This window comes from Helicoverpa armigera, chromosome 17 (assembly GCF_030705265.1).
Source record: "Helicoverpa armigera isolate CAAS_96S chromosome 17, ASM3070526v1, whole genome shotgun sequence".
NCBI lineage: Eukaryota > Metazoa > Arthropoda > Insecta > Lepidoptera > Noctuidae > Helicoverpa > Helicoverpa armigera.
The window spans coordinates 8,207,071-8,233,951 of NC_087136.1; the positions used below are offsets into that span (position 1 = coordinate 8,207,071).

Consider the following 26,881-nt stretch of genomic DNA (forward strand, 5'->3'; position numbering starts at 1 on the left):
ACTAGAGCTACCGAAAGGTATTCAAAACTAGACGCCCCAATTTTATAAATATTCTATGTTTCAGAAGAACCGTCTAGGAATCAAAAACATCCCGTTTGTTGAAATAAATCTGCTGTTGAATCTTCTAGATTCTAGAGGCAAACTCTTCAAGTATTAACAATGTATTGGCTTAAAAAAGGACAGTCGATACTTATTTGGCCTCGCATGACCCCGTTACCTACTGAAATCGGGCACGGCCTTGCAAGCATCCTTTTATCATGTTCGAAAATTCATGTTTTTGAAGGCTTTTCCCCATGAGCTGTATTCTCGGAGCGGGGTGAGACGGCTGCGCCTCATCTCCTTTCGCGGCGGTAAGGCGACACCGCGAGAACTCCCGCGACTCTCGCCAGTCGCACCACAGCACGCGTCGACTCGACATGTAAGTACGACCACGCTCTGTCAGTGCCCCATAGTGTACAAGTGAAAAAATATACAAGTGTTTTTTTTTATAAAGCCAAGGTGCATTGATCTTGCCTCATCCTTTAATCGATTGCCCGTCCTGGTAAGTAGGGTGGTAGTGCAGTGCTTATCGATCGTATGGTGCATTTACCGGTAATTTATAATTATGTGCTCGTAATTCTTGAACTTAAATTCTGCTGGACGCCCTTTAAGTTTGGATTCAATGTTAAGATAAAATAAATAATTTTTAATTTATCGAAGTGCTTATGAAAGCGTACAAATAGTTTTCAGCGTTTTTGTAATTATTAATCGTTTATAAATACTTTTTACTTCGACCTACGATACCTCTCCTAACATGCCAGCAGTTTTGTAATCTAGTCCCATTTCTATTTTTGAATATCGCGGTGCTCGGTTTCATTTTCGGTAGCCAATGGGAGCGAGCTACGCTGATGTTTTCCCGCGCTTTTGGCAGATTGCCAGTTGCCAACCAATGGCGTGGAAGCGCGGGATGTGGGGGCGGTTGATGAGCATGCGTGGAAACGCGCGGACTGTCAAACTTTTAGCTCGCTTAGTTCTTTTTCTATTTTAAATTTAGATCAGAGAAGTTTGCAGCCAGCTGGTATCCCATGCAAAGAGGTCGCATACCTTACAGCTTCCTTCTTGAATGCTGAGTAGACTTCAATTGTTAGCATTTAATTTAAACTAATTGGTTTTCTTATAAAATGTTGTATGGAAAATCAAGTTAGTGTACAGTATTTAATTGTAATTATAAACTTGTATAGGCAGAGTCAATAAGTAGGTACTGTTAATCGAACCCAGCCTTTGTACCTTTGAAACAACAGAATACGACAGTTTCACAATAAACTTGGAAACACTTGAAATACCAGAAAATTGATGGCGCCTTGAGACAGACTCGATTGTTAAGAAAGCCAAGGTCATGACGAATTGTAATTATCGGTACCATAAGTAACTCAGGCAATTCAAATTAATACAACTTTATTCCTTTATAATTATAGGTATTTATTTAAGAGATGACTGATTTAAACTTAGTTCTACAAAAATATATGTATTTTTCTATCAGACAAGACTAGGCTTATAACAGTAAAAAATCGTTGTGTCTAAAATACAACATTCTCAGATAAACCCGAAATATCGATACTTATTCTAGTTATCAAGTACCCAATAAAATAAAATTCTAGGCGGGATCGGAGTTTTGAAAATATCTTCCCGCTTTTGTTATTAGAAAAAAAATTGTTGTTCAGGTTTCCTTTCCACACTAGATTTCAACCAAGATGACCTACTGACCAAAAAATGTGATTTGTTAATATTCCTATAAGTTTCCTTTGAAGAAATTTAAAATTCCTGGTACTCGTTAAATCTAAATTAAGAGTGTATGGGATAGTTAGACGGTAGGTCAAGTTGCCCCAAAAATCTTTTTGGGCTGGCGCCAAAAACTGTTGTCTGACGTCATTGTACTTCTAAACAATAGCACACATAACCTTAATATTGTAATTAAATTGTATACAATGAGCTATATATTATAATCGCTCAATGCTACCGAAGGCATGTTTCTTAGAATCCTTAATCTTATTTATTTGCAAGGTTGGGTGTGGTATTGTTTTTCTAAGCTTTGTTAGGAATCGCCAGAAAGTTCATTTGTTTTAAAGTTCTAAAGAAAGCCAGCATCGTTAGTAGATAAGTTGTAAATAATAGATTAGACATAGGGTTTTCCAAATGGGTTTTCTAACAGTCTTCAGAGTCCTAAAATTCGCACTTGTCAAACGTCAAAGTTTAATTAATGTTTCTTCTTTGAAACAGTTAACAGTCCACTGACTAAGATTTCCCAAATATTGATTTTAGGTACTTATTTAGACAGTGTTAGTCAGAGACAGTTCATCGAATGAACTTGCAAGGAATGCGAGAGCAAACAAACTATTCCGATGTAAAGCTATAATGTAGGAAACAAAATAAATGACTGCATTATCTCGAGAACGCAAATATGGCGGGAATGCGTTTATTTGTTCGCATGTCGCGGTCGCATCGTGACAACTTCTTTGGTGCATCCATCAAATCATTTTATTTGTACAACTTCAATGTCATTATCGACGATTGTTCAGTCTTTAATCTGGTAAAGATACAACTATGATTGGATTTGACAGCTATTCACAATCATTATCAAGGTTAACCCAACCTCAATTTGCGGTCAAACTCCGAAACAAACAACAAACTAAAGACCTAATCTGTAACATTAAAACCAGTGGCTATACAAAAACAAATGGCCCACAGCCCGTCATCCAAAAGTGATCTGATTACAGATTATACAATTCGCTACACAATACTGTTCGGTACCAGCCTTCATACCGGTTTATAGAATAAGGGTCATCATTCTCCAAGATAACAGGGTCTTAAAGAATTTCATTAATGCCACCGGTCCGTTGACTCGTTGACTGTACCCTTTGAAATTTATCGCGAAATGTGAGTCACGGTTGCAAATGCTTTTCTTTTGAATCACACATGGCAGGATTTGAGATGTTGGCGTGAGTATGAGTAAAACAAAGGTTTTGTTTGTTGAGAGTTCATTGTTATGGTACAGGTATGTTTGCTTTAATAATTGAGGATTTTCCAAACATAAGGATATTTTTATGCATCATAGTTTTTTTTTGGGTGGAATCATGTCTTAAAACTTTATTAGGTGATAATAAAATCTCCAAGGCACGTACCATAATCCTCAAAAGTCTGTTAGTAAGCCGTAGTTCCACCTGAATCCGAATTATCCCTTAAAAAGGAATATTCCATGTAAGGAGAACAGTGACCTGGTAATCGAAGTTTTGGAAAACATAGACAATGGGATCTATCGGTACTTTTTTAAATCGTGCGTGCGTGGACATGGGACATGCGTACCTAAACAATGCTGTTCGAATTTTAAATAGTAGTTAATAGCTATCCTATTTTTTTTTCGTATTCTATTGGTGATAGATACGAATGTTTTGGTACTAAATTATGATATAGCATATAAGGCAAGCTTGGTGTTATTGTCTAGAGCACATTTTTGCACGTAGTGTTTTAATGAAACGTGATGGAATCCATGACCTGCCTAACACGTAATTAAAAGGCAGCTATTATAGCATTTATCTAAGAATGCATCAAGAGAGAAATATTTCGATCGCGATCTGAAAGTCTGTTCCCATCAGTCTGTAATCGGCGTAAGACATTACCGTTTCATTAGTTGCTGTAGTTAGCAGCGTTTACCGAGGTTCTTAACCTTTGTCAGTAATGACTAGAAAAACTTAATGACTTGTTAACTCATTCTATAATCGGAACACTTATTGGAATTACTCGGTGCATCGCTAGGTGTCAAGCGTTTTTGTAGACGAGTTTGTCTGTTGCAAATCTATGAAATTCGTTATAGTTTGAAGTTTTTTGTACAGTCAGCAATTTTCTTCGCTGAGTTGGGCTTGTTACACAACTTCTGCGTTGTTTGATCGTCTATATCCGATCATAAATAGACCAGCATTAATTTTAGGTGAAACTAGTACATAATTTAAGTAGGTGGCTTTAAATCTGACCTAAAAGGGATGTTCCAAAATAAACTTTGAAATCTAAAGCTGCAAACAAAAGCACAACAATCTCTTCAAGAATTTTCATTCAACTTCAGTTCACCTAAGACAGGAACGGTACAACAGAACTAAACCAAAGTAAATCCCTGCACTCAAGATCAATGCACCCCCGGTTCCATAAATAGCCAGCGACTGTTCCACAAACTTATTGACATATACAAACGTACTGTATGTTCTTATGCCAGTACGTTTACTTTTTAATTTCCTCAAAGAGGCACGAGGCAGGCAGGTCCTATATGACTTATTTGTCATTTTCAACACTGGCAATGAAGGTTGTTTATTTTCGTGGCCGTTTTACATTTCACGCTGATTTTTTTGCGTAGTATTTGTAAAAAATCGTGACCAAACCAATGTTTAAGTAAATCAGCATAAATCAAAACAATCGTGAGTCAGGCTCACTGGCTTTATTATTCATTGTCCGCACCTCATGTTGCGGTTTTTATTTGATTTCTCATTAGAAGTTAAAGTCTACTTTCCTGACGAAGTTCCGGCCAATTTAAATGTTCCTCACGGCAGAATACCACTAAAAAAACCTTTATACATACGTAGCTGATTTACCATGAACTCACGAAAAAAACAAATATGGAACACATTTGCCATAAAGTCGCTCACAGACGAAACAACAATTTTAAACAGAAGCTGATAAAACAATTTCTTTACAGCTTTTGCATCTAGAGGAGTAAACAAACACAAACCGCCAAAATGGACGCGATCAAAAAGAAGATGCAGGCGATGAAGCTGGAGAAGGACAACGCGCTTGACCGCGCCGCCATGTGCGAGCAGCAGGCCAAGGACGCCAACCTTCGTGCTGAGAAGGTACGCGACACACTTGACCGTTTATGGATTAGCGCCGTGTGCACTCGTGCACTGGCTTGTAAGAAATTGTAATTTTGAAAATAGAACAGGATTTTTTTATCTAAAGGTGGGAAAAAAATATTGGTATTGGGGGATTTTTTGTAGAACTTTTATTAGGGCGGTGAATTATGTAGTCTCAAACTCTAATAAGTAGTTCAATATTAAGCTAAGAATAAAAAGGTACGCAAAATCCGTAAGTACAATATACAAGTAGAAAAATAAAGGAAATATTATTACCATACATTTATTATTTCATGCTACACTTTGTCAATGGTACAAAGTACGAATGATTCAATGTAGTTAGTACCTGGATCTACAAAAACAGTACACAGTTTTTGCTCTAGACCACCTTTTTTTGGAAGTCGGTGTCAAGCGTGAAAAACCTTTTATTTTCACAAGTGCGATGGAGAACATTGAACTTTATAAAAACACGACAGTATTGAGTATTGATTTACTAAATTGTAATCGCTATGTCACATTGGTGTCTAATTACAAAGTTCAGAGAGTATTTATTACATATACATAGGTACCTAGGTAGACAGATATACCATAACAATATGTACCTACATACGTGGACCAACAGTGTCCTATGAGAAGTAAATGGGTAGTATAGCATACCTACTGAAAAAGTAAAAAAATAATAATATTACCGTAATACTCGATACAGCTGTTAATTAAGAAATTCCACAACAATTAAACAGGCAAGGCTATACAATAAATTACTCACTACAAATTAAATAAATTAAAAAAAAAACGTACACATACATAAATATTTTATCTTTTCATATAATGCGTCAAGCCTTGACCATAGCCGTGTCAGGGCTAAGGACGCCAACCTCTGACAACTTAGATATATGCATTTATTATATTCACTTATATGTATGTACATATGTTACTTGCATTATAAGCTTATTCTTGCAGTGTAGAATGGAATTACATTTATCTTTGTACTTGTATAAGTACAAATGCATATTGTACCGACTTGAGTGTATAGGGTTAAAGTATCAGGTAAAAAAATTTAAGAAAATATATTGTTTGAGAAAGATATCCTTTCTCGAATGATTCTGTAATGTAAACAGTGTTGTTGTTTCTTTAAAATGAGCGCATGTTTAAACAAACGATTTTGGTTCAATCATAAACATCCAGGCGAAGGATGTTTGTCCCTGTTTTCACGGGTTATTAAATATCAATTGGAAGCAGTTATTAATAACTTGAACTGAAAGTTTTGATCAATCCAGATAATTATTCATTAATAGGAATAGCTTAAATTACTAAGGGAAACGTAAATGTAAACTTGCAATAATAGAATATTTCAATGTTTCAAGCATACCCTAAATCATTTGGGACACCCAATTTGTATTGTGACATCTAAGTACTGAAGTAAAAAAAATACAGTGAAACAGATCTTTCGAGACATTTACCAGGTGTATCATACCCCCTAACTTCTAAATTTATGTTCCTAGGCCGAGGAAGAGGCAAGACAGCTCCAGAAGAAGATCCAGACCATTGAGAACGACCTCGACCAGACCCAGGAGTCGCTCATGCAGGTCAACGGCAAGCTTGAGGAGAAGGAGAAGGCTCTTCAGAACGTGAGTATTTTATGATCTTTCAGTACGTAGGACGCTTCTTGGCGGCTTTGTTGTAAGCACAGTATATGTTTTGGGAAGAAGAAATCCCAAAGATAAAATACTATTGCTCTTGGCTATTGTCATGTCAATCATTTATATCACGGAGAATTTTTCAGATTCGCCAAGATACGACTGGGTTGTGATAGTGCACCTTAAAGACCCACCTAAAGTTGTGTTCGCTCTAAATTACAAAATGATCTTAGTGTTTTTTGTAAAACCTTATGTTGGAGTTCAAAGTAAAGATCCTATAATCTATTGGTATGATTTTAGGTGTATTGTAATGTAAAGCTTGTTAAAATTCAATATCTCAATCAAAAGTAGTTTTGACACAGCTTTCAGCATTTTCAGCCCTGGGAAATAGAACATCCATTGAATATGTATATCTAATACGTTTGTATCCCTTCAACCTTATCCTCTTGCTCATTACCGAGAATCGATCGTGACCTGCAAACTCAGTTGAAGATTTTGCATAAGTAGTTAAACATTTATACTTGGAGAGCAGATTTCTAATAACATTCATCTAGCCCTTGCTTTGACCTAATCTACTCTTATTCGTTTAAATAAGTAATTAGGTACCTACTTCGGCGATAGGTACTTTAAACAAAAGACAGATGACGATTATTTACTAAAAGAAGAAAGTTCTCAATCTCAAGACCGAATTTTATTGTCTATCGAATTGAACGGTAAACAATTGATGATATCATCAAAATAATTAATAGTTCAGATTGAAATTAGACCACTCGTGTCAATAATAAAAGATCATCAGTCGAGCCAAAAACCTTGGCCGATTGGCAGCCAGACAGATATCAGAGTGATGGAGATGCCTATCTGTTGAGTAGGTGACGATAGAAATAATCGCAGATAAAATGGAGATTAAATAGTTTTATTGCTACTCATCTTGAAGGAAAAAAGAGGAAATACCTACTCGTACATATAGGTGTAGTACCTATATGCCAAGATATGGTCAAAATCTTAGCAAATGATAAACATCTTATAAGGGTTTACGATTGATTGTCTCATCAAAACACGGCACGCTGTCGATTAATTCTCACCGAGCTTTAAACCCATAAAGGAAAAGCCATTAATTTAACAAGAAACGGAATGCTATTTTATCCTGAGTAATGTGGCAAATGAAGAAAGCATAATTTGGCAACTTCGCCACCTTTTGTTCGTATGATAATTCAGCAATGAGTGGGTAGTAAAAACATAATGTGCAAATGACGTTCCTCCATTATAATAGTTGAGTGTTCACCACGTGTAGTAATACCAGATGGTGTAGTAGTGGCGCGCTCTAGGGGGCTGCGGTGTATCGCGAGCTATTTTCAGCGCTCCCACCTAATATGGGCCCGCTGCCCGGTGTTTCAGTAAAAATAGACGCTGGACTCACTCGATACGTCAGCGCTCAACATTAGCTAATTTACGGAAATTTTCTCTCGAATCGTTTTAAAGATCTATTAACTTGGGTATTAATTAGTGCGGAATATTTACGTCGTGTTCAAATTGATGTTTTATTTTTGTTGTTTTAATTTCAATTTCATTTATTCCAAACAACAATGTAAATAGAAATTAAATTTTAAATACCGAATCAAATTGGAAGCGTTTAAAATTCCCGCGTCTAACAATAAACAAATGAGCGCAGCTCGGTCGGTAAAACAGTGCAACACAAACAAAAGATGGCAGCAAGTTAGGCGCGACTACAGCGCCGCGGCGGCTCGTCTGGAGAGGCAGTCAGTCAACATGGCCGCCGGCGCTGCGCGGCCGGTCGGACCGCGCCTCGCGTAGTGATGTCCGCGTCCGCGCCCCACGCCCACGGGCGCACCCCCGTGCGGCGCAGGGGGCACCAGCACCACCCGCGCCTGCGGGGCGACCGCGCGCCCGCCCCCAGCGCGCCCGCCACCGATCCGTCCAAACAAGTGACCTTACTCAGCCAAACAGACGATGTTGTGCCTTGTGTCAATAGTGTTAGTGAATCTCAACAAGTGACAAGGACGAATAGTGACGATGCACTTTCGAATCGAAATATAATCGAGGACTATGCGAATAATGATGAAGAAATTGAATTTGATACTAGAATTAAGGACCCCGAGTCGCTCGAAACCTCAGACGAAGAATTTTCGTTCCGCGAAGAGCGGTCGGCGGGAGACGGGGCTGAATTTATCACGACTGTCCCCTCAGATATATCAGATGATGACCCTGAGACGGCAGAACTCGCCAAACTCAGGTGTACCAGCGAGTGCACGGAGGTGCTGGCAGAAAGAGAGAACAGGCGGAGGCGAAGATGTGCCGACTATCCCGGTTTGGCGTTCGGAAGTTCCATATTCTCTTCGGATACTATGATGAAATTCTCTATCATCAAAAATGAGTTGCAGAACATCAAGAACACTGCACTGAAAAGGGTAATGTCCTTTGTTATTTAAGCTTCTGTTGAGTAGTGTGTGTGAGGCAGGCGTGGGCCAAATGCGCACAGAACTATTTTTAATCGCGTACAGTCGGGAAAGCGTTGAATCTGCTCCACGAAGCGAGGCAGAGGCAGCACATCTCGCGCGTGGCGATCAGCTGAGCGCTGACATTCCGTTTGACATGTTTACTCGGGCGACTTCACGCGACGCCGCTAGATGTCGTGCCGGACGATACGCGCACGTGGCTCCTAGCTGTCAGCCCTTGCCCTTAATTTCTAAATTAATTCAGAAGGCAACGGACAAAAACATATAATTTTTTTTTCTTCTAAATATGGTTACTACTTATCAACATCGACTTATTACGCCTGAGCCATCTGAGATTTTGAAATCAAAACTAAATTATTTTTTCATAAATTATCTTTTCGCGGTATCGATCTAATATTTACAGTAATCGTAGACAGGATATTAAGCCTAAAACTAGTTTATGAAATCAGACTAGAGGAAAAAGTCTAGGTACTGAAAATATCTTCATTATCTTACATAATTAAGAAGACGATAAGTTCAGTCAATTACTTAATAGCCTTGTTAGTTTCAACTCAATTAAAGTATAGTTAGCGTATCAACATTCCGCGTGATAATACGTTTCTATTGTTTCAACTTTCTAAATTATTCATGTACATACGTTGCGATGGGCAGCAGTTACAATGCGTAACATTTACAACTGATATGAGAATACATCAAGTTTTTTACATAAACGGACACCTACTATATTAATTTAGATTTTATATTTTAAAACTCTCAGTTCTTAGTTACATGCATTTCGGAACATTCGCTGTATATCAGGCGGTGTTCTCAAAAATGTAATCACTTTTTACGTGGAAGAGAAACTGTATAGAATAGGCCGCATCCTCAAGTTTATGAAAATATCAGGGCTGTCAAATAATAACAAAGAATTATAAATACAATTGTAGCATTAGGCTCAGTCAAGCCTGAAAAGCTCCAATAGTTTCTAAACAACAGCATTCGATAAAAATTGCAACGAGTTACGAAAATGAAATTAGAAAGTATGTATATCAAAGCTAAGACCATTCGAAATTAAAAACGTAGAAACTGCATAATATGACTGGAACAATTTAAGCAATTAACGTCTCATTTACAAACAGACGTATGTTGGTTATTTAACTGACTAAGTATAGATTTTTGTGATACAACTGACTTTGTAACACAGCAAATTGGTCTGCATTACGTTACTAGTGTTGCATTGCACATTTATCACTGAAATGTCAAGTAATTATGATGTCAATTGTGTGGTATTTTTCGTCCTCTTAATTACTCTAAAAACTTGAACATTGCAGTAATGGAATATCCATGGGATTTCCAATAACAATTTTGGACATGCTAGATAAAATATTTTGAGCAAGTTTCACGATGTCGATACTTTTAGCGTCAAATCGTCGTAAGGCGTAAATAGGTCAGTGATATAGAAATCTGCAGTATTGTAGTTCTGCTGTTTGATCTTATCAATAAAGTGATGTCTTGTGGAACCCTAAAATTGTTGTACATATTCGTGTTCTGTGAGCATTTGGCTATTGCGTGATGTTTCAAGTAGTTCAACGTCTGAAACTCCGATTCTTGCTAGTAATGAAACTAGGTATTTTTCAGTTCTGGATTCCTATTTATTTCCTAGCTATTATTTACCGCTTAATTTATAAAAAATACCACAAAATATTCTATTGATGATGCATTGAAAAAAGCGTAACAATCATACATCCAGTTTTCTCAGATTTTAAAGGTAAAAAGTTGCTATCACAATTCACACTTTAAATGTACATTTTTCCTCAAAACTACGACACAAATCGACAGATTAAATCTCTAAAGAAGATTTTTTTATGAGACTTGATGTGTAAAATGAAGGGCACGTAATGTGGCTATCATAATTTCTCGCTCTGCTGATTTTGCCATGTTTTTCGAAAGATTATCTATGGAAATTAAAGCGTAGAAGCACAAAAATATCAGCTTTACTTTGTACAGATTCTCATATACTTGAAGCATTTTATTTAAATTAGTAGATTTGGATATGGAAACTAGTTTTTCAAGACGTTATTTGTGCTAATGAAAATATTAGACAATCTTCTATTTTTATATTTTTGAAGGCAAGTGGTTGATTGTGTTTCACCTACTGCCAATGTCCGTCGTTTTACAATAATGGCCGAGTTTATTGCTAAATAAATGATTCAGCAAATTATGTTCCAGCACGTTAAGCAACGATTATTCCAATTCACACAGGAATGCGTAATGTTTATTTATAGCCTAGTTAAAACAGACGAATTTCTAATCAGACTCTGTAATAACAAGTAATAGATCATCAAAAATATAATCGTATGAATGAACCCTACATATGGAAAGCATTTTTTATGTTCCGTTTGAATTTAAATTTTAGGTAATAGGGAAAAATCTGTCTAGAATTTTAAAAGAAATTCCCAGAAAAATCCCATATCTGTTAATATTCAAGTCTAAGCCCCGTGTTTTTGGAGTGCGTCATGTACTCAAGAATTACTCACCTACATCCACACAATCTGTGCTCCGGACTTTGCCTTACACAGACCCCATTTATTCCTCAAGTGTCATGATTTATGTTATCAAATACATGTACAGCGTTGCGTAATCTATCAATAGGTGACACATGACCATATACGGCACAGCTATTTAGAGTGATTATGTATCATAACAGAAGTATGTAATTACATTGCATCCATTACGGACATGACCATGTACGTGTAGCCTTCAGGTACTCAATAAACTTATTACTGACCATATGGCATGACAGATGCTTGACCAACTTTCTACCACATGTAAATATGGAAGCTTCTCTTATTCGGAAAACACACCTTGACTTTTATGATAAAGGATCCCAATCAATCGAATAAATGTTAATTAAACTCTTTTGTAACGATCATTTTAAAGTGTCCAAATATAGATAATGATGTCATTTCTCTCGATTATACCGGCGTAGTCACTGAATCGGTTACTCTGACAGTTTTTTATGTTATCTTAATAGAAGTAGTCGAGAATTCTGATCGTAAGATTATTTCTATTAGCGAGTTCAGTAAAAAGAGGTCCAACGTTAACTGCTTAGACGTAACATGTACCGTGTAGCTGAAAACAGGCAAGGTCAATAAAATTAGTTCACATATTTTGAGCTTGTTCTCCGATGTGAAATGAGTCACCTTAGCAGAGGTTATTGCTCAGTTAATGTCGCATAAAATTAAAATAACAATCGCATATTAGAATCATCTATGTATTCATAACCATTGTATTCAAAAGCATAACGATCGGTACGAACTGTTGGTCGGTTAGAACCAATAAATTAATCTGAAGAAAATATACCGGCCAATTTGCATAACTGCCTTTCCATTGAAAAAACGCTGAGATCGTGAGGTACTCTGCCAATGATCTGTCTACCTGAGCCGTGTAAAAGTTAAATTCGAACGTGTTATATTACCTGAATTTCACTTTAGTTATCATTGGCTTCGTGGGAGAACAACTTTACTGTTTTACCGACTTGTATTTTTTGCTGCAATCGCTCGGTTACTTAACGGAATTTAAAACAGGCGCATACTTTCCAAATGACGTCATTTAATTTCGGCAGTCTTGTGTAAATTGTCCGTGTTCCTCTGTTCTATCATTGGCTGCAGACATCTTTTGTCAGTAGCAAAATTTAGCACTAGATGGCGCTGTTAATTTTGTTTCATGCTTAGTTTTTAGGTGCAAATCATTTACAGGATTTTTTATTTCCTAAGAATCTAATCAATCATATTGATATCCTTTAATCTCAATTACGAAATGTCCCAGTTTAGCCTATTCATGTCAGAAAAGGTCGTAAACTATTTCCCATGATTTGAATACGCAATCGGTAATAGCCCTTCACTCAATTTAAAAAGTCTACTTCCGTAGTGTTTATTGTATAAGGTCAGTCTACCGTTTCGCCCATCCCACATTTTTGGGTTTTCTTCCCAAAGAGCGCGAGTGACCCTACAGGATGTAGTTGCCGCCGCGCTCACACAGGTGGAGCTACTTGTCGCGCATGCACTGCGGTCGATTGTGCTTATCGCGATCGTCGTGTCCGCGCGGGTGACGTTTCTGTCCGTGTTTCGCTGTCAAAGTCATTTGAGAATGTCTAATTGTGTGAAATATTACTAAGTATATTTCCAATTAATTACTCGTGATCGTTCTCTGATTATTTCGTCAGTGTCGTAAGTTAGAAACGGTGTTAATTAGCACAGTACCGATAAAGTTGCTGCGTCTAGGTTCGGTGGCGGCCATTTTCCTCGCCGGCTGTGTTCATTCGTGCCGTGCCCATCTCGACGATACGGGGCAATAACGAGCGGGGCCAGTCAGTTGGCATTTTCGCGAGTAGAGCGGAGGTGTCTCTAGTTTTTAGCGTTTAAGCATTCCATTTAAACACAAAAGTGCATAAAAATGACGACAAACATGCAGCAAGGAACGATCCTGGACGTTTTGAAAAGAAAAATGCGCCAGACAAAAGAGGAAATGGAGAAATATAAGGACGAGTGCGAGGAGTATCACAAACGTTTACAAGTGGAAATAATGCGGAGAGAAGAAGTAAGGAAACGTGTTTTAATTTGTGCTGTGAATTTTGTGAAACGTTGGTTCTAATGTGTACCTGTGTTGCATTCATATTGGGACAAAATACGAGAGTTATCAGTAGTCTTGTACTATCTACCTATAGTGAGTAATGTCCGGCCATACTTAGGTGTGCAAGCAACGTACGCATATTGACCTCTCTTTCGGATTCATCTCGGTTTAATCTCTCAGAAAGAGAAGGCGAATATTCATTCTTTTCGTTGAACACGATTCCTTTCGTCGAGTTTAGTGTTGTTCCTAAAATGTTGCTCATCTGAGATCTATGTTGGGACGTGAAGGTTTTCTTGAAATCTGTCTTTACATAATTTTATTGGTACTTGGGTGTGCGCCGGTTTCTGTTACACGTAACAGGTTTGGTTGCGTTGGAGGTCGTATACCGGTCCTTTGTAGCACATGTAGAGCGAGCCGGCTGGATTCGTGAAGCTTAACACCCTTTAGTACATTCCTGTTGTTCGGACGTCCTCGAAGGACCGCTGGCGCCGTGAAGGCGTGTCCGACTTGTTCGCCGTTATCGCCCTATGACGTAACTCCACAAGCCAGTAATGCTCCTACTGATCATAAACACCTGCAAATGTACTCAGGAAATGATCATTTAACTTTGGCCCTAATTAAGTTCCAAATAATTAATGACACGCCTGATTCACGTTCCTTAATGAGTGGTCTATAATCTATGCTAGTGGTATCTCGTAGAACATTACCTTGCCTTATCGTCTTAAGTGTATCAAAACGAAGATAAGGAAATGTTAAAATGAGATAGTGTGAAAGAGTAATTTACTAATCGACGAAAAAAGCGAATTTGATAAATTACAATTTCATGAATAGCAACTGGATATAGTCTGATGCGAGACAGATTCATTTTTTGTTACACTCAGTGGGCGTGTACTAACATTAGACACTGTTTAAACAATGATGGCTGAGGTCAATTTTAAAAATAATACTCGCATAGGCATCACTTGAGGAAATGTGGCAATGTTGCTAAATAAAGAAAACAAGGCAACTCAGCTGCTGATATAAACAATTGGAGATTAAAATATTAAATTCCAACAGATACAACTGTATTAATTAAGCAGTGCTAAGCGATTATCAAATAAGAATTCTTTAACATCCACATAACATTAAAATTTGCACAAGTCACCTTTTGCTATTGGTATCTTGACTTCTGATTTTGAAACTCAAATGATTAAAACTTTTGATGCCAGATAAGTGCAACAGGAACTAGCAACGATAATGAATTCGTTTCATTGCACCCATCCAAAATTACGGGCCCTTCGCGTGACGGTGTTGTGTTACAATTTATTGAGCTTGCAAGGGCTAGTCTTTTGTACTCGACGTATGAATAGACACAATGCCACCGCCCTAACCGATCCCACAAAATTTTAAACAATGTGTTTCGACTATTGGTGAAAGTATGTACAGGTAATTTGTACACCTGTATAGTCCAAAGTTCACTACTTCGTAGTAATTGAATTAAGTTCCAGAAAATGATGTCCCATGCTCTATGAATGCCGTTGATCAAATGATAAAGGTCGTCGAACTTTCCATAAGAGGCTTAACTCACCGATTTTAAATAGACGCAAGTAAACATCTATTCGTATTATACCTACTCTAAGTTCAAGGTGACTCTTGACTACTGATCTCTTAAACTGAGCAACGAATAGACAGCTATTTGTCTTGTATTCACCGGACAAAAAATATAAATGTATCGAAATTATAATTTTCTTGTCGACTGATTCGCTAGAAATGGAAGTATTTTTTACTAAGACACACTTGGTGACTTGGTTAATTGCTGTTAATATCGCGTGCGAAGAAATGTATTAGAATGAAACTGATTATGTTGGCGAGTCCCGTCACGACTATTATTAGCATCCACGCACTGATGACGACACAGGATAAAAGGAGGAGAAACTGGGACTCGAGTGCTTCCTCGCGGCAAGGACGCGTGATGTCATGAGCCTGCACTCACTACTCGCTGAATATAAATAACGTAACGCAAAACGTCCCCATGTCTTATGGTTTATTCTCGACACGTATAGTGTTCCAACGTTTAACAATGTCTATTGTACATTGACATTCTTACGACCAAAAGAACCTGTGTATGGGTCGCCAACTTGGACACCTAAAATACCGGATTATTCACACCGGCGACGTTGCTTGCACGTACTATATTTTGGAATTTTTCCATTATGAATCCTTTACTTATGGCCATACACACTATTTGATTTTAAATAATTTCATAATAAATACTTCGAAAGCTATAGATCTCCTTTTCGCGTAACTATCAGAGTTTCCGCTTTGGATAAAATCTGAAGCAAAAAGCAGAAATTGTAATTTATGAAAGAATCCATAAATTCATAGTAATTACATGCAGCATCACTATAAATAGCCGTGAACACAGATTCACTCACGTTTGTGCGTTTACCTGCATAGTTCAGCTTCTATTGTACATTCTTGGAATTCGGGGATCTAAGCTTTGCAAAATTTTTTTGTTGAAACTTACCATTTTGTATTTTTAGGATTCCATAAGAAAATTTTGGAGTGGTTGAAGTTATATAGCATTTTCAACCTTTGAACTTCAACATGGGCAAACTACACCTGATTACAAAATTGCATCTATCCCTTAAAATAAACATCCTAACACTTTCCGAAGAAGTTCTAACGTATATTCCTTTGGCACAGGCCGAATCCGAAGTAGCTGCCCTCAACCGACGCATCCAACTGTTGGAGGAGGACCTCGAGAGGTCCGAGGAGCGTCTCGCCACCGCCACCGCCAAGCTGTCAGAGGCCAGCCAGGCTGCCGATGAGTCGGAACGGTGAGTTCGACACGAAACGGACGACCACTTAGCTTAATGGAGGATGTTACCCGTCCACTGTACAAATAAATAGACTAGGCCACATTTCAATACGGCTAGGTTCAAGCCCTAGTACGTTCCGTAATTGAGTGCATTGTATTTGCAATAGTACTTTATCACAGTACTTGTTTCTGATTGGAAACCAAACTTATTAGAATTTGAAGGACCCTCTTTAGTTTAATCAAAGTCTACTTAGAAACAAACAGATTTGCATCGTAAGTCTTATGTCGTCAATGTACTGCCATATGTGAAGGATTTAATAATCCGTCGTCAGTAACATAAGACAACGACATTGAACCCACATACGAGTACATACATACCAACTCATTGAGAGGCTTCTTCAAATTCTCAGCTAAATTAGATTACGTATTGACTTCTATTTTTATATTTTGTTGTAAATATTATCCTTTTACATAACTGTGTGCATGATTGTTTCTACTGTTTTTATTTTTTATGCCCATAACCACCATATTCTTGATTATTACAAACTATTTCCACGAGTTCTGTCTTTCCTAATCTGTTTTTAAATCATGGCCCAATTTTCGAGAATTTTGGAAGTCGTTTATTTTCAAGTAGACAACGAAAGTAGACGATGTTCCAAGCGTATAATTAAAGTCGATATAGCCACATATCATAATGAGTGTTTTATCGATGTTATAACACGCATGTGTTTGACCCCGCACTAACCAGAATACGGAAGGCGTTGGAGAATCGAACCAATATGGAGGACGACCGCGTCGCCATCTTGGAGGCACAGCTGTCGCAGGCCAAGCTCATCGCCGAAGAGTCCGACAAGAAATACGAAGAGGTGAATGCTTGACCAACCTCCAACTCGATATAGTAACAGACAATCGAAGTTCCTCCAAACGTTCGCATTCCATTGCGGTATTCTGTGATGTCACATATAAACACTCGACTATTACCTACGATGGAATGTGAAGTGAAAAAGAAACTTCAATTGATGGCATGTCGTGTTATTATTGGAAATATTCCCTGTAGGTAACTTGTAATTAGCATAATTTAGCACCAAAGTCGTGCCGTGATCATTTAATTAATGACGCCAGTGAAACGGGGGATGTGTTCCATATTCGAATAACTGTGACACTTCAACTTGTATACCGTTAAATATTCAAGTCCATTCTAACGATAGCAGTTTCGAGTTAATCTACAACATTATCAATATCTGTCGGCATGCAAAATAAGTGCCAAATCGATTTGTAATAAACCTTTTGTAAATAAATTGAAGAGTTTTGGTGTCACGTTGATAAGAATATTAGTAATAACACGAACTGCATTAGATTTATGCCATTCTCAAATCTGATAATCTAGTATTGCAGTTTATTCATATTATTATATAAAACATAAAGTTCATTAGTGTACGATGTATGAAATCTAGATTATCTGGTTTTTAAATGTTAATTATTCCGAATATTGCAGAACACGAAATTCGGGCAACGGTAAATGTCATAAATCTACGTAACATATAAGTTCAGCACTTAAACCCAATAAGAATCCTCTTTCACTTTGATGCAATCAGAATGCCGTATCAAGTCTATAAAGACGAGCTAGACTGTTATATTCGGAATGCATAGTTACGTTCACATTTAAAAGCAAATTAAAATCTAGCCACGGGTTTTCATTTGCTTGTATATTGAAACGGGCAATAAACTAAGAGATCGCGTACAGCGATGATATCACTATTGCTCGGTTCACTTTATATTTCAGCAGTCCGGCTCCTGGTTGTTTGTCGCTTTATATGTTCCTCTAGCGTGTTCGTTTATTGCATGTCTTCTAACAAATGGGTTACCCTTGACAACGCCCCCACAGATGGCATTCGATCATGTACTAAAGTTGTGTTTGTGGTCCAGCGCCCGTAAGGTCCTCGAGAACAGGTCGTTGGCCGATGAGGAGCGTATGGACGCCCTCGAGAACCAGCTCAAGGAAGCCAGGTTCCTCGCCGAGGAAGCCGACAAGAAATACGATGAGGTCTTTATATGGGATTTAGATGTCGTTTGGTTTGGCTTGTCTTGCTTGCAATACGCATGTAATGAATATTTCATAAAGATGCCATATGTTGCATCGTCTTGAATAATCACATCGCCATTTTTCCATTTACGGACAGTGTGTCCCAGTGTTTACTTGAAAGATGTTTAAGTTCTTAATGAACAAGCCATGTTTCCCGTGTTGAATTTGTTTCCCTAATAACGGTTGTTGTTTTTTTCCAAATTAACTCCATTGATGTTTTTAAGCATAAAATTCCACAATGAACCTTTATTAAATTCAAAATCTTCCCTACTAAACATTGAAGTGTGAATTTCGAAGTGATATTAACCAAACCCTGCAAATTAACTCGTGTGAGCTTGATTTCGTGTTTCTTACGTCATTGAGCAAATACTCACGAAATACAGAGCGATTATTCTCGAAAGCGACCGACGTATTATCGCATCATGATTAGATACTGCTATCCATCTACGATGTGTTTTGAAGAACTAGTCATCGGCTGGATGCCAGATGGTTAGCAAGCCGATAATACGTCCTAATTCCCCTGACATATGACCCTGCGTGCTGAAGTGAAGGCAGTCGTAAAAGTCAGCGTCCCAACAAGGAATCGTATCGCGCCTGATCTTGCTCAGTTCGCCATATATGGTGCACTAGCCTCCTTCGTCGCACATGTTCTTACATAAGCATTACTTCCATATACGAGCGGTGTACTTGCTCAAGAGTACGCCGTGACAGACATTAAACCTTAACGAATGACATACATGTGTGTTGCCGTCAATAAAGCTATGATTATTGGTTGTTTAACGTAGTATGGTATCTCCAGGTTGCTCGTAAGCTGGCCATGGTTGAGGCTGACTTGGAGCGCGCGGAGGAGCGTGCTGAGTCCGGCGAATCGTAGGTTTCCAATCCAAAGCGCTAACGAGCCACTGCCGCGGCTGACAAACGCCCAAATAACAATGACATAGAGTAGTTTAGTTTGGTCGCGTCTTAGCGCACATTGTTATTTGGGCGTGTCACGCGATACTGGCCGTTAGCGCCGTGGTCCCGACGCGTTGTTTTGCAAGTTTTCGCCTCCGTTCTGCATGGTTGTTCATTTGCATTCTTAACATTCTGCACAGTAACCCGATTTACCTACATAGGTAATTCTAACATCGGCCCTCACTGTTATTCTTATTGCATGCCCCATTCTAGGTCGCGTTCCAGACGGAAGCTGTTCAACAGGACATTAAATTAATTTGCATTGTCATGACATTAATACGGTGGTGCCGGCTCGCGTGCTGATTGAACCGGCAGCACTGCTTAATTATAAGGACACGGTGCAGATCAGTGACCCTCGACGTCGCACTCGAGCGTCGCTGCTCTCTATCAACTAAAACAAGGGTTGCCCCATTTCATGGATATTTCTTATGCAAATGTTTAACTATCATGTCCATGTGTCGACTAAACTTCTGTCTTCAGTGTGTGTATTACTTAAACGTGGCTATAGGTTAGGATGTCAGGAAATATGTGTGGTATAGGGCAATTTTCGTTTTCAGATATGCACCGCATTACACCAGAATTACTGGCCGTATGCGTGCCGCACATATGCAAGCGCACACATCACCTAACGAATACGATAATGCACTAGATAGCACTTAGATAATTAATAATGTTTTATTGAAAAAAGTAATATTTAGAACTAAATGTTTTGGGACAACCCTCGTTTATTTTTTAATTATGTGAGTTCTGACACCGCTCTCGACTCCCCCTGCTTTGTGTGAACCTTTCTGACTTTGTTGTTTGTGTTTTCGCTCAAGAACCACTGCTTTGCTTTTTAGTTTTAGCAGGACATCACCAGGATATTCATTTCTGCACTTAACTTACAAATGTCTGCACACGATAAATACGTGCACACCTGCTACGGACGAAAGTCCATTTACATAGAGTGCGAGTCTCGAAAGAGCTCGGTCAACACTGGTAGTAAGGTTTCATTTTCTAGTACTTTCTACTTGTCATTTAGTGATTTGTTGTAAATCCATAAAGTAACTTGTTTAAAACATTTGAGTCAAAGTTATAGCACTCCCACTATTCTGCATTAGAAACACAAACGTTGATACAAAGTTGGACACTTGTATGTAATGCACTGCACTGCGAAGCGCGTCGAGAGCGGTGCCCGGCTCGTAGCTTAGTATTGTGTGTGTGTGCGTTGGCGTGTACTAACGCTCGGCTGGTAGGTGGCGCGCAAGTTAGTGCTGATGGAGCAGGACCTCGAGCGGGCCGAGGAGCGCGCCGAGCAGAGCGACTGGTGAGTACCGCTTCAACACCCATGGAGGAACCACGGCACCATGCGGACGACGTATCTTGCACCAGGCTGATGTTACCTGATTATCTTCGTATATGGAAAGTCATTATGTAATGTAATGTACTTCAGGCCTGTCAAGATATGTTGAACGTATTGTACTTCCCGCTGGGTGCTACCGTGTATTCGGCTCCTTGTGTGAAGGAGCCACGATATCAAAAATGGTTTTAAGAATAAAATGGGAGCCGAATAGACGAGTAGTTTAACACGCAGAAGAAACACGAAGACTCTTCGAAACTCAAGCTAACTCCTACAGGTCCACTCTTGTTCATGATGCAGTTTCAGATCCAAAAACAATTACAATAATATTAAAAAGCATTTCCATTGCCAGACTTTCTCTGAACAAGAGTAGACCTGAAAACGGTTAAAGAACTGTCGATGTGGACAGTAAGACTGTTCCACACGATATTATTGAATTAATTAATGAATTTGACGAAAACGATGCACGAGATGTTGAACGAACAGTACGTGTCAGTGAAAACGAGAAAGCATTGGCTTCAAGTAATTAAATTGCAAATTCAACTGTTATCTCTATGTGCATTATTTTCACTGATACATTCGATAAAGTGTACATACGTATCGAAAGTTGCTGAGCCGATGATAATTACCTATATCTAGCCAAGGTTGCCCACTTTAGATTTGTGATTTAAAATTACGTTAGAATCAAAATCATCGTATCAGCAATGTTGCATGATTGTGTCGTTTGATAGTTGCTTGATTTTCCTATTATACTGCAAACATATTAATAATTAATATTGAAAAATTCAAGCAAGTATACAAATGACAAATATTCATAAAATTAACTCTTAACAAGCACGCTTTTTCAAAATTAAAGCACCTATATGTAGTTTGTAAGTCAACATTTAAATTGTCAAATATGTCGGTCACTGATCAAGTGGCTGCCAGTTAATTGATATTGATTAGAAGCTGTTAAAATTACTTGTTAAATAGAGCAAATAGTTAAATGTAAATGTCCTTGTTGATATATTAAAAAATGTAAGCACTTTGCTTCATTAGAACATACCGTACCTTATGTTACAAAATATTCAGTATAACTTGCAAAGATTCAGATATATTTTGAACGAAGTAAATTTTTTCTATCTCCGATTACAGTAGAAGTTGATTGTTCTCTTTTCCTGTTCCTCAGCAAAATCGTCGAGCTTGAGGAGGAACTCCGCGTCGTTGGTAACAACCTGAAGTCCCTGGAAGTCTCCGAGGAGAAGGTATACATCTGTCTTTTTATATACTCTCATATATTTAGGCTAGGACAACATGTAGCTAGGAATTCAGTCCAAATGAAGACATCAAAATCAACATTAATAGATAACAAATACAATAATTTTAATTGTGTTATGAATGACATTACTCCAAATGATGCACCAACCTTTGTATTCCCTTGAGAGTATCGCAGTAAGTCCCCCATATTGTCTTTGAACCCACTTAATGAATAAGGCTACGACGAAGCAACACTTCCAAGTAAAGGCTAATTGTATGTGTGATGCAAATGAACGAACAGTATGAGGTGATGAATGATACGTTAACCCACGACATAATATGCCAAGAGTAACCGACTGACGTTCTATACAGGCCAACCAACGCGAAGAGGAGTACAAAAATCAGATCAAAACCCTCACCACCCGCCTAAAGGAGGTGTGATTCGAACGAGAACTGTTCATAATGCGAGAGTTTACGTTAGCTTGCCTAACTGCATTCTGCCGCACATTAGTATAGCCTCTCTGTCTGATTTACCATTCAATATACCAGTCTTCCGACTTTGGTGATGGTAAATAGGATTTGGAGTGTAGTGCGTCTGTAACTCGTGTTCAGTTTTCATTTTGATTTTTCCCTCTTGTTTGCATTGAATGTTTTTTTTCTTTCTTTAACAGTTATGTCGCTGTAATATAGTTTTAGCGTACTTTTTATCCGTTTTACTATAGTATCGTGCAGTGTTGTGTAGATGCATCCAACACTGCGCGATACCGCATGACTCAGTTTTCGCTGTTTTGTGTTTTTTCGTTAACAAATAATAATCGCAGGCTACGCAAAGGGAAGAGACATACGAGGGTCAAGTAAAAGTGCTGGACGCTCAACTGAAAGAGGTAAAAGGACGGCCGGACCGAGGATTACGTAGATAGACGGTTTCGGTTGTAGTTTCGTTTCATGTTCATTGCCATTCAGTGTTTTGGGATAGTACGCGTACGCTGTACCATGAATTACAGTAATGTCAACTTTATCATCAGAGTCTTAAGATTATAAATCATTTGAGTTTTGGCTGTTGACATTTTCTGTAAGTTCAAGGCTCAGCTTCGTAAAGGCTACGTTCGTTGGTGTAGGTCCTAGTGTCGAGTGGCTGACGGCGGTTGGTGCTTCATCTATGTATTTATCTATAAGTCTTTCTCCTATATCTGTACCTGTGTAATAATTACTTCTACATCTAGCTGTAAGAACTATGCCTGTGTTGTGATTGTACGCTTTGTTAGTTTGGGGTTGTATATTGTAAATTGTGATGGGAATTTATGCTAATTTTATCCCTGCTTTGTTTCTTTGAAACATGTCCTTTCTTCATTGTATGTTCCTCCTATTTCAATATTACAGGTCCTTAATCTTATGTAGAATCTCATCCTGTATTTCTTTTATAATTTCATAGATTTTTATCAGCCAGTGCAAAAACTCAAATTCTGATGCAAATAAGTAAATAATTGCATCACTTTTCTCTGTCTCAATTTGCATTTAAAACGTTCATCCAAGTAAGGATATCTCATTTCACCACGACGACCCTTTTTGGTATTACAAAGCCATGCCGCGTTCAAAATCAAAAGTTGAGGCATTTTATCGTTCCTGCCTTTGCATTCTCCGTCCATATTAGTAAGTGTACAGTCACAACATGGCGGCGGCATGTCGGTGGCTTGCCGTTAGTAATCCGTCCTGTGTGGCTAGGCAATGGCGTCTCGCGAGCACGTCGAGGATAAGATCCACAGCCTCTCGCAGAAACTATCGCAAGTAAGTTGTGCTCGATGCAGGGGGCTTTGGTCGTCCATTACCGCTAAATCATATTACAAATTCAAAAAGTATGAAAAAAGAACATCTGAAGTATGTAATTGAATTGTCAAATTTAAAAATAGAACAACGTGCCATATTAAAAAAAAGAAGGCAAAATATGACACAAAATATGGCGTGTTACACAAATAAAGGTGATTGTATAAGCACACATTACTCACATCGAAAGAATAACTTTATCAATTCAGATTAATATTAGTCACACTTCTATTATTTGCTATTTATACACATGGTTTTATCCAAGTTTAAAGTCACAGAAATATATTTGTTTATGATGTACGGACGACCAGGGCAACTTGTTGGTAATGTTATATGTATATTTTCACGATCATTTCTATAGTTTGGGTAAAATGGTATTTGGTATCTAGTGTTGTAGTTTCACCACTCAGCACTTAGCCGCTTTCGGTAAAGGTAAAATGCATGCTGGTTGTCAAGCTTTTATTGTTTTTAATATAGTTTTCGTTTTTTTTACTACTAAATTGTAAATATTTTTTTGATTAAATGTTTAAAGTTTTGAAAAAAAGAAGTAACTAAATTTTTGATGGAATTAAAATCATTGCATGTGTCCTTTTTGTAAAACAGTCTATTTTCTGAGAGAACATTTTAAGATACAGTTTTGTTGAAAAATATTTATTGACTTACGAAAATAATATGAAAGAATAAACATATAAAATAATCAAAAAGATGAGAAAATAATTGGAAAATATATACAGAAAATAGGCTGTTTCCCTCAAGATCAAGAAGTTAAAATGTTTTCAAAATGATTACAGGCTGAGGCGCGCGCTGAGTTCGCCGAGCGCTCCGTGCAGAAACTACAGAAGGAGGTCGACAGGCTTGAAGGTAATCTATCATTTATTATATCCAAAGAGATCTTATTCAAAAATGACTATAATTTTTCGAAGGAGGATTATATGAGATATGTAGCTACTACAATATTTTTGATACTAGAAGCCAAAATTACCAATTTTTCTATTACATTTTATTGATGCTAGTTTTCAAGTTTTCAAGGGACTCCAGATATATTACAGAATATACAGCGTACAGCAGTTTGGTTAAGTTAAAATATTTCACAAGTCAAGTTAAAATAACACGTTTGGAAATAACAAAGCTTTGAACATTACGCACTTAATGATACCATTTCAGCCGTCATTAGATCTGGCTTAACGAGTTAAAACGCTGTACAATAGATTTGAAAGCTTTTTTTCTATCATTTCTGCTACAATCTTAAGCTTATTTTTATCTTAATTTCATAGTAACTGTGTTAGAGTTTATTTTTTAATGCACACAGAATTGATTTTATTAAATTCACGACTGTATTATTTTCCCAAAAATGATCTGATGTACTGGTTTATTTTCCTATTTTCGGCAGTCGTGATTCAAATTCAATTCTGTAATATTTTTTGTTAGCATGATTTTTTAAATGTCTCCTTACTAGACTGCTCGAACCTTAAATGTTTTTTTTTTCTGTAATTTTGGCATGGTTTTTTATTGATGTTGTTTTTGCCTGTGCTGTTTGGTTTCAACGTCAAAATCGACGATGCTGTAGTAATTTTAATGTTGAGCAGCGCTAGCCACAGTTGATGTTGATGTTGGGACCAAGCGGTTGTTTGTTGTGTGCCTGACTGACCGTGGCCGCGTCGCCTTGCAGACGATCTGGTGGCCGAGCGCGAAAAGAGCAAACTCCTGCAGGAGGAAATGGAGGCCACGCTGCACGACATTCAGAACATGTGAACACCTCCCGCCGCGCCCGCGCCGCTCACTCGCGTACCACGCACTCACGCGAAATACAATACTGTTGCTACCGCGAAAATAATCAATCGGCAACCAACTTAAGCTGTGTGCAGTGACCTAACTTAAGAAGTTTTTATTTAATTGACATATTAGTGAACTTCTTTCATTCCGTGATCACGCCAAGTGATCGGCGCGGGCGCCTAGATGTTATTAGTTTTAGAATAATTGCCAGCCGCTTTTTAATGTAACTTCAAAATCGAGTGTTCGCTACGAAAGCACTGCCATGTGCAATTTTTTTTATTATTTTCATCCACAAATTACTAATATTTATGTCCGTATAGTTGAAACGTAATTTGTTTTATAGTCATTACTTTACGAGCGTGCCTGTTATGTCAATGATCGATATTTATATGACGTATGCAGTAATCGCTTCTCTAGCACTCTTAGCGTAAGGTATAAATGATAGTATCGACATTCCAAAAGGGGTCCAAAAATGTAACGCATTTTACACTCAACTTAAAAAGACATTTAGCATTATTTATAAAGATGCACATAGTTTTTGTACAATATTTAAACTGTCTATGTATTTGTAGAACAAATTAGTCGCTGTATTCAGTTTTCGATAATTTTGATATTTCACTCGAGGGGATAGTGCATACAAATACGTCGTATGCTATATTTTTCATATGCACTGTTTGCAATTTATTATGAACTTAATTTACTTAATGTTAGTGAAGAGATTAGATATTTTTATTCAAGAGTGACGGTAATACAATAAATAATGATATTTATAGGAATATTCTTGCTAAATTGGAAATAATTGATATTCTATTGTTTGAAAGATGATTTTCTCGTGTCATAATTGAGTTTGTTGTTATTTATTTAAATTAATCGATGAATAAATGGCGACTATTCCGAGTAGTAATACGAGGCATGAGCCGCGTCCGAGCGAGCCGAGCGCGGCCGAACATGCCCGAGCGCTCCGAGCGCTGGCAATACGGTACACTACCGCAGACCGAACGATACACTAACCTAGGGAGTCCGTCTTTTTTAATGTTATCGATTAATTAATTGATAGATAAGTTCGTGAAAAATAATTTAATGATTTTTAAGAGTATTCTAATAAAAGTGTTTATGAATATATATTATTATTTTTAACCCGTTGTGTTTTTTTACTAACTCGTGTGCACCCCTGTGGTTTCCTTTCGACTAACTCCCCGACGACGATTCTATCAGCTATAACGTCGATCATTACTGTAATATAAAGTCATCATCATCATCATTGAATTGTTATCACTTCGGG

General features: G+C 37.8%; 1 protein-coding gene across 37 annotated transcripts in view; it reads left to right on the forward strand.

Annotated features, from left to right (window-relative positions):
• Positions 1 to 261: 261 nt before the first annotated feature.
• LOC110384212 (tropomyosin-2) overlaps positions 262 to 26,881 on the forward strand; it is a 31,482-nt gene continuing 4,862 nt past the window's right edge. For 2 of the 37 annotated variants that reach the window (XM_049846710.2, XM_021345389.3), the window contains exons 1-9: positions 263 to 418; positions 4,718 to 4,871; positions 6,374 to 6,499; positions 16,279 to 16,412; positions 18,320 to 18,437; positions 19,276 to 19,346; positions 21,938 to 22,013; positions 22,378 to 22,440; positions 24,618 to 24,687. In XM_049846710.2, coding sequence (XP_049702667.1) covers positions 4,758 to 4,871; positions 6,374 to 6,499; positions 16,279 to 16,412; positions 18,320 to 18,437; positions 19,276 to 19,346; positions 21,938 to 22,013; positions 22,378 to 22,440; positions 24,618 to 24,687 — 772 coding nt within the window. In that variant the 5' untranslated portion in view covers positions 263 to 418; positions 4,718 to 4,757. Of the gene's footprint in view, positions 542 to 4,717; positions 4,872 to 6,373; positions 6,500 to 8,139; positions 8,935 to 13,043; positions 13,561 to 16,278; positions 16,413 to 17,141; positions 17,260 to 18,319; positions 18,438 to 19,275; positions 19,347 to 19,987; positions 20,502 to 20,665; positions 20,737 to 21,937; positions 22,014 to 22,377; positions 22,441 to 22,826; positions 22,890 to 23,727; positions 23,791 to 24,617; positions 24,688 to 25,495; positions 26,737 to 26,881 lie in introns of those variants that run through there. The other 35 variants (XM_021345393.3, XM_021345394.3, XM_064038805.1 and 32 more) reach the window with 35 other exon arrangements.